At 46.2% G+C, this 12,908-nt stretch overlaps 4 protein-coding genes across 6 annotated transcripts; 2 read left to right on the plus strand and 2 right to left on the minus strand.

Moving 5' to 3' along the window:
- Positions 1 to 31: 31 nt before the first annotated feature.
- LOC108046590 (parafibromin) lies at positions 32 to 2,631 on the plus strand. Its single transcript, XM_017126399.2, has 5 exons — positions 32 to 355; positions 414 to 1,557; positions 1,619 to 1,781; positions 1,848 to 1,989; positions 2,195 to 2,631. The coding sequence occupies exons 1-5, from the start codon at positions 225 to 227 to the stop codon at positions 2,229 to 2,231; spliced, it is 1,617 nt and encodes a 538-aa protein (XP_016981888.1). The 5' UTR covers positions 32 to 224; the 3' UTR covers positions 2,232 to 2,631.
- Positions 2,632 to 2,729: 98 nt separating this feature from the next.
- On the minus strand, positions 2,730 to 11,118 carry LOC108046591 (bifunctional methylenetetrahydrofolate dehydrogenase/cyclohydrolase, mitochondrial). 3 transcript variants are annotated; one of them, XM_017126401.2, is made up of 3 exons: positions 10,930 to 11,118; positions 3,119 to 3,906; positions 2,730 to 3,034 (listed from the first exon to the last, which is right to left on the minus strand). In XM_017126401.2, exons 1-3 carry the CDS (start codon positions 10,941 to 10,943, stop codon positions 2,907 to 2,909), a joined length of 930 nt encoding a protein of 309 aa, XP_016981890.1. In that variant the 5' UTR covers positions 10,944 to 11,118; the 3' UTR covers positions 2,730 to 2,906. The 3 variants fall into 3 exon arrangements, with proteins under 3 accessions (XP_016981890.1, XP_016981891.1, XP_016981889.1); XM_017126402.2 differs by lacking the exon at positions 10,930 to 11,118 and adding an exon at positions 9,569 to 9,697; XM_017126400.2 differs by lacking the exon at positions 10,930 to 11,118 and adding an exon at positions 8,954 to 9,250.
- On the minus strand, positions 4,488 to 8,424 carry LOC108046589 (nuclear factor NF-kappa-B p110 subunit). Its single transcript, XM_017126398.2, has 2 exons — positions 6,946 to 8,424; positions 4,488 to 6,608 (listed from the first exon to the last, which is right to left on the minus strand). The coding sequence occupies exons 1-2, from the start codon at positions 7,837 to 7,839 to the stop codon at positions 4,611 to 4,613; spliced, it is 2,892 nt and encodes a 963-aa protein (XP_016981887.2). The 5' UTR covers positions 7,840 to 8,424; the 3' UTR covers positions 4,488 to 4,610.
- A 103-nt stretch (positions 11,119 to 11,221) lies between the features above and the next one.
- Positions 11,222 to 12,363, plus strand: LOC108046592. The gene is made up of 2 exons (XM_017126403.1): positions 11,222 to 11,512; positions 11,565 to 12,363. The coding sequence occupies exons 1-2, from the start codon at positions 11,349 to 11,351 to the stop codon at positions 12,118 to 12,120; spliced, it is 720 nt and encodes a 239-aa protein (XP_016981892.1). The 5' UTR covers positions 11,222 to 11,348; the 3' UTR covers positions 12,121 to 12,363.
- The last annotated feature ends 545 nt before the right edge of the window (positions 12,364 to 12,908 follow it).

Below are 12,908 nucleotides of genomic sequence, written 5' to 3' on the forward strand. Positions count from 1 at the left end.
TATTTTAGCCACGACTCCTTGGTATTTTCGATCACCTCACGGGCGGTCACACTCCACGCAACCTCTGCCAAAAACTACGCGAAAAATATGCCATAAAAAGCGCGATCTAAGCGAGTTTAATTAGCTTTCGTGGGTAACAAAGTGCGCAGCAGCAGCGGGCCGATCCGTGCCTCACCCACGTCCGATTCCCGCCGCCTAAGGACACAGAAAAAACCGGCAGGAAGATGGCGGATCCGCTGAGTCTGCTGCGGCAGTACAACATAAACAAAAAGGAGATTGTCGAGCGCGACAGCCAGATTATCTTCGGCGAGTTCTCCTGGCCAAAGAGCGTGAAGACCAACTATCTCAAATATGGGTGAGTAGGGCTACAGCCTGCGAGAATAGCCAGGATTACTACAATACTCCCTTTTCAGCTCTGGCAAGAAGGGCGCTCCACGTGAGTACTACACGCTGGAGTGCCTGCTGTACCTGCTCAAGAATGTGATGCTGCAGCACTCGGTGTACGTGCGTCAGTGTGCCGCCGAGGACATACCCGCCGTGAACCGACCGGATCGTAAGGAACTCCTAGCTTACCTCAATGGCGAGACCCCGACATGTGCCAGCATCGACAAGAGTGCGCCGTTGGAGATCCCCACCCAGGTGAAGCGGGCCGCCGAGGGCGAACCGTCCAGCGTGGAGGTGGCCGCCAAGAAGGCCCGCTTCGAGGAGACCCAGGTGCAGAAGGTGCGCGAGCAACTGGCCGCCCGTTGGGATGTCAACCAAAAGGAGACCGCCGTCAACATGGACAACATCAAGTCGCTGTCCGAGACGATGTCTGTGGAGAAGATCGCCGCCATCAAAGCCAAGCGTCTGGCCAACAAGCGCACGACCATCAAGCGGACGGACAATGACGAGACCATGGGCACAGATTTGCGTGCCATCCTGGACTACGATGTAGACTCCACCAAGGACATCATCAGCAGGGAGCGGCAGTGGCGAACGCGCACATCTATCCTGCAGAGCACGGGCAAAATCTTCGCCAAGAACATTTTCGCCATGCTACAGGGCATCAAGGCGCGGGAGGAGGGGCGCAATCGCCCGCAGGCGCCCAATCCCATCAAGATGCCAGAGCCGGCTCGGATAGCCAAGCCCCAGCCGCAGCTCTCTCAGTACAATCGTTACGATCAGGAGCGCTTCAATCGCCAGAAGGAGGAGACCGAGGGCTTCAAAATCGACACGCTGGGCACGTACCACGGCATGTCGCTGAAATCCGTGACGGAGGGCTCACTGGCACAGCGCAAGGCGCAGGCAAACAATCTGCCAGGTGCACCAAGTGCAATGCCGGGAGCAGCCGCCGGACGGCCCAAGGAGTTGCTGCCCACGGCACAGGCCCGGCAGCTGCCCTCGAATGGACCATCGAAGCGACCCTCGCGAACCCCCATCATCATTATACCGTCTGCCAACACAAGCCTCATCACCATGCTCAACGTAAAGGACATTCTGCAGGAGCTGCGCTTTATGTCCACTGCCGAGAAAAAGCTGCAGGGCTGCCAACGCGAAAGCGAAGTGCTGCTACAGGTGCGTATTTAACTGACTCTAAATTTTATTTAAATTAAATTCTTTCTATATTCATCTACAGCGCAAACGGAACAATCAGACTGTGTCTTACCGGGTGATAGACAATCCCATCAAGCTCTCGCAACAGGATTGGCAGCGGGTGGTGGCCGTGTTTGTTATGGGACCACAGTGGCAGTTCAAGGGCTGGCCCTGGGACGGCAATCCCGTCGAAATATTCTCAAAGAGTCAGTATCAATATTTCCTTTCTTACGTAAATTATTTACTAATTTCCATTCCTTACCCCACTGCAGTTTGCGCCTTTCACTTGTGCTTTAGCGAACTGAAATTGGACTCCAATGTGGAGCGCTGGTCCGTAACACTGCTACGACTCTCGCAAAACAAGCGGCATCTGGATCGGGCCGTGCTCAGCAAATTCTGGGAAACTTTGGACAAGTAAGTGCCTTCATTATTAACGAGAAAAAAAATTTAATTAAATAACTTGAAACAAGTATTTGTTGGTAATAAATTCCTTTAAAAATAACTTGATGTAAACCCGAGCTCTATTAAAAAGTTATTAACACAATTTTAGAAATTATTATTGATTCGAATTATTTTTGTAAACATAATAATAACCACCTTTTAAATGTAATATTTCCAGATATATGGCCAAGTACAAGCCTGATTTGCGGTTTTAGCCCTAACCGCATCCTGTGGACCTTCTGCTGAAGACTCTTTATTGCAATTATGACACCTGCACTGTCCCCAAAACCACTCCGAATTAGTTACCAATATTCTATGCGATCTGCAACTTATTCAATGAAGACCGAGCCGAATGGGGGTCCTTCGGCCCGTCCAATTCCCCTATTAATGATGCATGTTCGCCCGCATGCAGTTAGAGGTTAAGCTAAACAGTTTGTTGTTCGACTTGTACAATGTAAACTATAAAACAAACGGATCAGAAACCAAGTAATTTGTATTCTAAGTGATAATAAAACGTTACAAGCCATTTTGTTTCGGTTATGGAACCAAGAGGTTTACATAATTGACATTTATTTGGCTGCAATGAGAATTAAGTTCTTTTCACACAACCATAAAGGAATGCAGATAATTATTTTAAAATGGATCTGAGTTTATATTCAACACGATAAGGTTGTTCACCCCATCCCCCCACCAAAGTCATAAAACAAAAGCAATCACATTTAGATTCCATTATCTTTGCACATATTGCGAAACTAGTTTATGTGTAGTGTACATTCGTCATGTTAGCGGTTGCTCAGTAAAACTACGATACAGGTTAGCGAATTAAATAAAAAATACTATTTCTCGGCCGGCGAAGGTTGGACTCCTCGGAGGCAAATGCAAGAGGATCTTCAGGAGGCCTGGCGATCGCAGAACTGTTTCTTTGCCGTCTTCAAGGTGTTGTGCAGCAGCATGGCCACTGTCATGGGACCAACGCCGCCAGGAACCGGAGTTATGTGGCCGGCGACCTGGCGTACTTCTGCAAAAAAAAAATAAAGGATAAGAGGATTGGAGACTAATCTTTCAAGTTCAAAAGATTTTGAAGGAGGATCTCGCCACTCACCTTCGAAGTCCACGTCTCCGACCAACTTAAACTTTCCGGTCTTCTCGTCTTTGATGCGATTGATGCCCACGTCGATGACACAGGCTCCGGGCTTCACCATGTCCTTGGTAATCAGCCCGGGCTTGCCCACGGCAACCACAATGATGTCCGCCTGCCGGCAGTGGCGAGCCAGTTCTTTTGGCGGCGTGTACCTGTGGCAGATGGTCACCGTGGCATCCAGGGCCTTGGTGGCATACTTCCCATCCGCGTGCAGCAGGATGGCCATCGGCAGACTGACGTTCTTGGAGCGCCCCACCACCACTGCATTGCGTCCATGGGTCTCGATGTTCTGGTGCTCCAGCAGTCGCTTGACACCGAGTGGCGTGGCTGGAACAATGCCATCCATGTCCAGGGCCAATCGCCCTATATTGAGCTCATTGAATCCATCCACATCCTTGTCCACGTCCACCGCATTGCAGATGGTGCGTTCGTTGATGTGCTCCGGAACTGGCAGTTGGACCAGCACACCGGTCACTCGCTGATCCTTGTTCAGCTCGGCGATCAACTGCAGCAGCTCCTCCTGCGTGGTGGAGGCGGGCAGCCTCTTTGTCTCACTAGAGATTCCCACCTCAAGGCAGGCATTCATCTTGTTCTGCACGTACTTTTCGCTAGCCGGATCCTCGCCCACAATCACGGCCGTGAGATGGGGCACCGGATTGCCAGAGTCCACCAAGTCCTTCAGCTCCTGCTTCAGCTGACCGCGGATCTCCTTGGCGATTTCATTGCCATTGATGATTTGGGCCATGTTGCTGGAATGGAAATCGTACGATTACATATTACTTAATATCAAAATGTATATTTTGATTTCGGACCATGAATGTATTTCTAAAAATGTTATTTTGTCGAAAATACATAGTTTTCGCGATATTCTTGAGCCTAGTAAGCAAGGTCATAAACCGGGAATGTCGCCAAGAGATAACGCCCGGTGCGAAAACCCCCGCCTGGCAATGCGGTTTCGCTGCAGTTCTTCCCCGGATCACATCTGTATGTGTATGTGTCGTGTGATTCACCCACTTGTTTACCAAGAAGTGCGGTCGGGAGTGAAAATATTTTCCTTGTAAATCCCCGTTCTCAGAATGTATATTTTGTTGGGTGCGTTATTCTGTATTATCGGTGAAAAAGCACTTTAATTAATGACCTCATTGTGGGCGCAGGGTGTAATTGTTGTTCAGGGATAAAATCTTATATATGAATGTGGCTCACAAAAATATTATAAATTCTAAATTCCTCAAATATAACAGACAAATATAATACGGCTATTACGCCTATTCAAAGAAAAAACTAAAATCCTCGAAATTTTAAACAAGTTCCCATTTAGAAAGATTTTTCATTTCATTTAGAGATTAGTAGATATAAAACTAAGGTACTTTATTGATCAACAGGTTCAATACAAAATTAAGCTTATCCTTTTTTGAGAGGGGATGGGGTGTACATGGGGGGATTACCCTAAGGGCTAATGTAAATCTCGATCCAGTAGGGCGTACGCCTGAGGCTCGATTGTCTGGAGGGCGCGGATGAATGCGCCAATATCCACGCTGGCGCCGTCTTCCATAATGTGATCCAATAGGCCATCCGCAGTCAGCCACAGGCAGATGAACTGCTCCAGATTGGATTGGCGGGCCACCCGCTTCCACTTTGCCAGTTTGGGATCTGGCCCATGTCCCACGGGTTCGTTCAGCAGAGAACTGAGCTGGTCATACAGGGATTTGTTCTTGAGCAGCAGCTGCAGTTTGTGCCTCGGTTCAGGGTTCATTTGGGTGCCGTCAGAGTCGCGTCCTCGTCGACCGCTGCTTAAATCCAGCTCTACGGAGTCCTCGTCCTCCATTTTGATATCCATCTCCTCGGACTTGATCTCCAGCTGCCCAGCATCGCTGCTCTCGTCCGAGGACGAGTCTATCTCCTCCTTGACCTTGCGCGGAATCCAGGTCATGGCCAGTTCACCCTTCTCCGGATACACCTTCTCCAGCAGCTGCACCACCCGCTCGTTGGCCTTGTGCCTGGCCAATTCGAGCGGGGTGTAGCCGGCTGCATTTCGTGCGTGCAGGATGTCGGTGAGGTTTTGATTCTGCGCATCCAGGATGAGCACCAGCAGCTCCACACTTTGCTCGAGAACGGCCATGTGTAGAGCATTATTACCATCCATTGTGTTGGCTACGCTGATCGAACTCCTGTCATGGCTAATCAGTTTCTTGGCCACATCGTATCTGTTCTGCCGGATGGCCATGTGCAAAGGGGTCAGCCCATCGTCGTTCTTCAGCGAGAGATCCAATCGCAGAGTGGGCATTCCGTTCAGAAAGCTCTCCACGCAGTTCATGCGCTCCTCCTTGACGGCCAAATGCAATGGGGTATTGCCCGCGTGATTCTGCTGATTGGGGCTGCACTCTAGGCCCATCAAAGGACGTATGTAGTGCGGCCGATCCTGCTGGCAAGCCACATGAAGTGCACTGTCTCCGTCCGCATTCAATGCACTGTTGGCCAGCTCACTCAGCTTGAAGTAGTTCATCACCTGTATCGTCTTAAAGGCCAACTTCAGGTTGTCCTTTTTGTAGCTAATCACCTCGTGCAGTAGCGTATCATTATTGTCATTTTGCAGAGCGTGGTTTGTAAACAATTCCTCCACTTGGCGGCGCGAGGTCTCACACCTTGTTCGGCGATCCTGATCGAAGATCTTGAATATAGCACTCAAGTACTTAATGGTGAGGTTTCGGCTTGATGGCCCCTCCGATCGCCCATGACCATCCGCCTGCAGCTCGCCCATGTCCAGATCGCAGATCTTCTCCAGCTCGGCAGAGTTGTGTTCTATAATTTTACGGAAATGATCGGAATTCAACAAATCATCAAGGTGATAGCGTCCAAACTCCTGACTGATTGTCTGATCGTGATGCGAGGTTGCCCCGTTCGGTGGCTGCGCCAAGACCAGAGTTTTGGGCAGATCCAGCGAATTATTGGAACTGACATTGCCGGAACTGCTGCTGTTGGCCGAGGAGCAGGTGCGACGGCGTTTCCTGGACACGATTGCATCCCGCGGCTTGTAGCGGAAGGGCAGCGGTGGGAAGGACCGCTCGTCGTCGGACGGCCGTAACAGCTCAATGGAAACAACCACCTCGCGGTCCACGTCCTTATCTTTATACGCGGGCGTCTGGCACACTATGGCATACTGGTGGTGGACATCCGATTCCCGGAACTTGGCATATGACTCCCAAACGATTTCGCCATCCTCGTCCTCCTCAAAGAAGCGCACTTTGATGTTCTTCTTGCTGACCTTCTCCACCAGCAGTATAAGCTCGTCGTTGCCCATGACTCCGCCTGTGGGCTTGCTCAGCCGGACGATGCGTAGGTCTCCGGTTTGGGCGGACTTCCGGTTGTTAATCGCATTACTGTACACAGGCGGAGCAAGTTGAACCCATGTGCCGTTGTCCTCGATCTTGAATGCCTCAAAGCAGAGACGCACCTAAAACGGGCGCAAATTAGTTATTGCTTTCGGGATGTTACTTGGTCCCATTAGGTGACCCAGGTTAGTTTCTTTATTTATTTGGTTATCTTGCTCAGTTTGCTCAATTTCTTAATAATTCTTTAATTTTCATTCGGAAGTAACTATTTAATTATGAATAAAACAACTCCGAATAACTGAACTTGTGACTACTAAACGAAAGAGATTAAAAGGTGGCAAATGGAATCAGTAATTAAAATAATTAAGCAGACTAAAGTGAGCAGTTAAACAAGTAAATAATTAATGTAAACATATTCACATCACTTAAGTGAGAAACACAGCTTTTAGGTAGACCCACCTGGTTAAGATTCATGTCCTTGGCCTCCCGCTCCGTCTCCTGGTGCAGTTCTTGCACCTGTTTGGTGGACAACTCGCGACGGTTCATCTGGAAGACCAGGCGATCTTGCTTCTTCTTGAAGAGCTCCTCGAAGATGTACTTCTTGGCGGTGTGTATGATACCCATGTTGATGAACTGGGCCACATAGCCGCGATCCTTGGACACGTGCAGATCGTGCGGGTCGCACACGTCCCGCTCGTCCTTGCGCACCACCAGCTGATGGGAATGGGGGCTGTCCAGATTGGTTTGGAACAAACTGCAGCGGATGACGGCGGGTCCGTCGTAGTTGTACAGGGTGACCTCCGGGAAGGTTTTGGGCGTCCTCTTCGAGTTGGCCCCATTCAGGGATCCATGTGTGCCGTGCATCTCGCTCTTGTACCGAAACCGGAACTTCTCCACCGGCTGCTCCACAATCCTCAGCTGCGGCACGTGTTTGTTATCGCCGCCAGCTGCCGGGCTGTTTTGGTGGTATCCAAAGTGCTGGCCAGGAGGAACTGCAGCTGGCGCGCTCACGTAGTACTGATGATCCATGTACATGTTGCCGAAACTCGTGGCGTTCGCAACGGCAGCGGAATTTATCAAATTACTGGCATCCAATTGGCCGAGACCGCCGTTGTTCAACAGCTGATGCTGGTATGGTGAGTTCTGCAGCGGCAGGGGCTGTGGTGAGTTGCCGGTTGGCAAGTTGAGATTGGCGAAATCCGTTTGGAGGGCCATCGTTTCGGGCGAGTGGGCGGGCGACAAGGACTGGGTGGTCGAGGTGGGGGAGTTGCCGCTGCTGTAGCCACTCGTGCTGGATGCATCGTTCATGAAGAGCACATTTTTGCCCTTGTCCAGGTCGTAGTACTGATTCATGTTTGTGTTATTGCTCGTGTCTATCCAATATTTCCTATTTATTGCGTCGTAACAATTTAAAACTGAACCGCTGACTTCGCCGAGCGAAACACTAATGATCGAAATGAGCTGCGCCGATCGCCATTCGCTGGCTATTCGTATTGGGTACTTCCCCGATGTCTCGGCGGACGGGAAATTATCTGCTGCGGCCACGTCGCGATGACTCACGGGTTTTTCAGACGCGCCAATCCGTGTGATTTTTTTGCCTGCTATACTATATAGACGCCTTATTCTCGATTCGCGGGTGTTGTTTACACAGCGAAATCACACTCTATATTCGCACACACAGATAGTTATTCTGGCAACTGATACAGATACATATATGTAAATGTGTGGAATCGCGGCGCAGCGGATCGGGAACTTTGGTGGGCCACTGCTGGAACGAGAATGAGCGTAGCACTGGACAAAATCAAGTAGTAACGCTCGCGAGCAAAACGCTCACTAGCTGATAACAGGTTTAAGCTGTCCGCGCCGAGCTTTCGGGACAGCTTTTCACGTCAAGTACTTTTCACTTAATTAATTTGAATACCTTAATTCAACACACCGCTCGCACACAAGCTTATGTTCATAAGAAAAACGACCTGCCAGAGTTGTTACTGACACGAAATCGAATCGGGTGGCAACGCCCCGATCAGCTGTTTTAAAAATCTGACGATAAACGCGTGATTAAGTATTTATTTAAGTCACGCGTGACTCTTAATTCTTAAAAATATATTACATATTTCTTACGCCTCGTTAAGTAGTTTACAAAACTACGTTAGAGTTTTATAGTGATTCAAAGCTTAAAATTATTCAGTTGCTTTCAGCCCAGCATCGGTTGCAATAAAAATTAAATTTTACTATGCTCCTTTTAAATGATAATAATAATATTCTAAAATCGTATTATTTATGATGAAATGAAAAAAAAAGTTTTGCGTATACCGTGTATATATTTCAATAAAAAAAACAATTTTCACGTATACTCTTACGTCACGCACGCATCTCTAACACACACTTTGTTTTTCTTTCGTTTACCTAAATATCACGGTTTATTATTCTGATCGGATTGGATTCACTTTCTTATAAAAGTACGCACCTGGAAAATGACTTGCCGGAATATTTCCGGGAAGCTAAGCTCACAATAGATCCAAGGGATCGTCGCAGCATTATAGAAAGTGTTTGTATTTAAAACACTCGTGCGGAATGATAGACAAACGAGACATGCGCCAAAATGCGATTAAATACCCTTTGCCACTGGACACACACACAGATACAGTCGACCTGTTGCCAGGCTGTAAAATCAATATATTTATATATTTTCGATTCCGTTGCACTTTTTTCGATTCGGTAAATCAGCCCAGAACTTGACCCCTTTCCACTTCGCGTTGTTCTCTTCCTCTTGTTGCCATGCCCAAGTATCTGTGTGTGTGAGTCTGTTATTTTCCACCTTATCAATCACCGCTTTGTTTATTTTGATAATAAATTAGCAGCGAAAAACATAAACAAATCGGGGTTATTATTAGACAGGCCAGACAAATTTGTGCTATAGTCAGCATTTATTTTTTTTAATCTAGAGACATTGATATTCAAGCGTTGATTAGAAATAAACGTGTCTACAGAATGCCTAAAAGATCTTTACAAGGCAAATACTTGTAATGGAACAGTTTAAATTTCTTCGGTTTAATTTCAGTTATTTTCACTAGCACTTTACCTTTTTTGTGACTTTCTGTTTCTATCTGGAAAATTTTCCTGCTGGAAAATTCGAACTGCACTGGTTAACGAATGGGAATTGACTGTATAGTATATAATAGAACCGATCTCTTTATTAGCCCCCGCACGTGTTGCGAACAAACCCTCGGATTTTTCGTATTTTTTTTGGATAAAAGCTTTTGCGGGAGCGAGAGACCCTGACTTAGAAGTTTCATCTGTTTCGCGTAGAAAGCTTACACACACGTACTGATAAAAGTATACTACAAGAGCCAATGATCGTGGAAACTTAACCGGGAACTTAACCGATACGAAATCGGCAACGTTTGCGGTTCGAAATATTTGTACAAAATGTTCAAATTTCTTTAGGTCCTTACTTTATGTCTTAACCGCTAACAATTGTAATTCAGTTTATACAATATATATTATCGGTTAAAAAACTTGCGTACTAAAATCCTCGTGCGATTACCTTTTTAAATATGCGACACGAGTTATTTTCCAGCAGATTGTTTTTCTTAGACGCGACAGATGACGAAATCTGATTTCCGATTGCTGCACTCGGAGATGTAGCCGGTGACGTCAATTTGCTCCACAGGGGGCCACCCATACCCAACCCCAACGTCTCCCACTGATAAGCCTTTAGATGCAACCCCCTGACCGCCCAATACCTATGTCCTGAGTTATAGAACTGATGCTCGATCGCCTAGTAACTGCCGATCTCTGTTTTTAGTCGGAGGAAAAACAATGCAAGCGTCATTAAAAATGTTATTCGCGGACGAAGATTGCGCCCGTTTTGGGTTGAAAAACATGTTATTTTCGAAAAGAGATCGCCGATAAGCCGAGGAAAGTGCGAGTTGCTGTGGCTGTCCAATGGGAGCGTTGAATCATTAGCCGCCTATTTATTTAAGAGTAGAATTTTTTGATTGAAAATTATATCGAATTGGTTAGCTAAGAAATGTGTTGTAGCATTAATGTTGCCCTAGGTTTTTTAAAAATGATTTCATTAGCTGATCGACAACCGTCTTGAGTAAAAATTGATTTACCCGTTTGCACCGCTTGCCGTGGAGTTTTGTACTGAGTTTTAAGAAAAAGTATGTTCTTACATATAAACCACCGAATCTATTATAGTTGCCAACATAGTTTTTTATTTTTAAAAATATTTAAACTAATTTCCTAAAATTGTTCCAAGCTTAAAAATGCTCTTTCAAAAACCATTCAAATTTATAGAAGGCACTAAAGGTATATTACAATGTAAGCAATCCATATATAGTAATGACTTTTCTTGAGTTGCTTTTCTTAAGAACTTTTGTATCATTATTTTATAGCTACAATCGCGAAATTTATTCAACGTATTCTCCAACTCACCTTGTGAATCGCATCTTCAGGGAGTTATATTATTTCTTGTAATCACTTTAAATTTGTTTAACTTTATAATTGGAGCGAAGGATTTTGCACTGATATGCTTTTAAGATTGTGAAATATTATTAAATCGTTTTTTGTAACGGTTTTGTGTTCTAGCACTTGCTTTGGGACTTGTCGCGTTTGAATATTTAAAAGCATGGATCGGTTGCCCTTTTATGCACGGAAACAACGGTTATTTTTTAGTGGATTTTGAAGTGAAATCGAAACATCAAAAAGCGATACCAGTTTCATCGCAACTTTTTTGGTGTAACTTGGCCCACGCTGATTGGTCACACTGAAGCAAAAGAAAACAAGTCGCAGAATCGCCATACCATTGCAATTTACTCACAATCCTTTGCATCCCTGATGCCCACAGACTGGCGATGAAGCCCCAGACTAAACGAAAGTCCTTCCCCTTCAATGCGCCACCGCCGGGCGGCGTAATGGAGTTCGGATTCGGGAGTTGCAGCAGCAACTTCAATGCGGAGAACGACCTGGCAAAGTGGCAGCACAAACGGAAATCGGAGCAGCAAGCGACGGCAGTGCTGTAAGCTAAATCAGCATAAAATATCCTTGCCCTGACATTTGCGCCCTTTCAGACCACCCAAAATGCTGATCACCGAGGAAAGGATTACTCAGCACTTCAGCGGACTGTCGCTGGACCCGAAGATCAATGTGGCTTCCTCCGCCGTCGGCAGCAACAACAACAGCGTGGCCAGCGTTACGGGCGGCCTGGCCACGGATGACATACCGTCCACCAGCACCGGGAAGACCCATCATCCCAATCCCGCCTACCAAATGGCGGCCATGGAACTGGAGCAGAAGCTGCGCAACGCCAATCGCATTGTGATCTGCGATGGCCTTAAGCAGGGATCTGGTCCCGGGTCGGCACCACCCGTAATCCCACCCGAGTGGCTGATGAAGTCCATACCACGTCCCTGCACCGCCTTGGTGCCCTGGCAACCATCACCCCTACAGATCCCAATGCCGGGTCCTAAGATTGTTGCTCCCCACTCGGTCGCACCCATGGTTGGAGCTCCGGCCGTCCCGGAACTGGACGACTACGACGACGATCTGGAGTTCTTTGAGAACAACAACACGTGCAGTGTGAACCTTAACAAGTCTGAGCAAGAGCACATGGACGAGGACCTGTAGCCCATGGCCATATATCCCTAAAGCATAAGCAGTAACGTGTAGATTTGTATGTCCGTATCCGTAAGAACACACTTCGTAAGAACATACTCCTTATTTTGTATTACTATTGAAAATAGATAGATGTATGTGATCAAATCCGAATGGCCGAATGGATTGTTCGTTAATTTAAGCAAGTGGGCCAGTAGAATCTGGCAACGGCAGACGTGAATTGAAATCGGGCACTAATGAAAAACTAATTTGATATATATTTTGTTCTCAATTTTTAAACGTTTTAAACTTTTAAGTGAATTGAAATGTTTTCAGAAGAGGGGTACGTTAGAGACATACAGATGTGGCGTTTATGAAGTCAAAAAAAAATGAATCTACAATATAAATAATAATTCAATATATGATATATTTTCTTTATTCGCTTACTAATAGATAATTTTTATTGGATACAATATAACTGATTTTTTTTTTTAAACTCTATCGGACTGTCACAAAAGAATAGTTTCCAAGGGGAAATATGGTTAAAGTATCTTTATCTAACTGTAATACTTTTAATGCTTTGAAGGATTACAAATCGAACTTCTATTTTTTAACCTGTTCTGCATTCGACGTTTTTGTCTGTTAAGTTTAAGGACCCTTTTTTTTGCATCCGCTTAAAATATGTTTATAGACTAGTTTTTAAATGTAATGTTTGAATGCTAAAGAAAATGTTAACATTTAACAGATTTAGTATGACCCTTTATTTGGTATTTTCGACGGCGACGGTCTTACCGACACAGAGGTGTTTTTCAACGCTCTCT

Source organism: Drosophila rhopaloa, unplaced genomic scaffold, assembly GCF_018152115.1.
Source record: "Drosophila rhopaloa isolate 14029-0021.01 unplaced genomic scaffold, ASM1815211v1 contig_167, whole genome shotgun sequence".
Classification (NCBI taxonomy): Eukaryota; Metazoa; Arthropoda; class Insecta; order Diptera; family Drosophilidae; genus Drosophila; species Drosophila rhopaloa.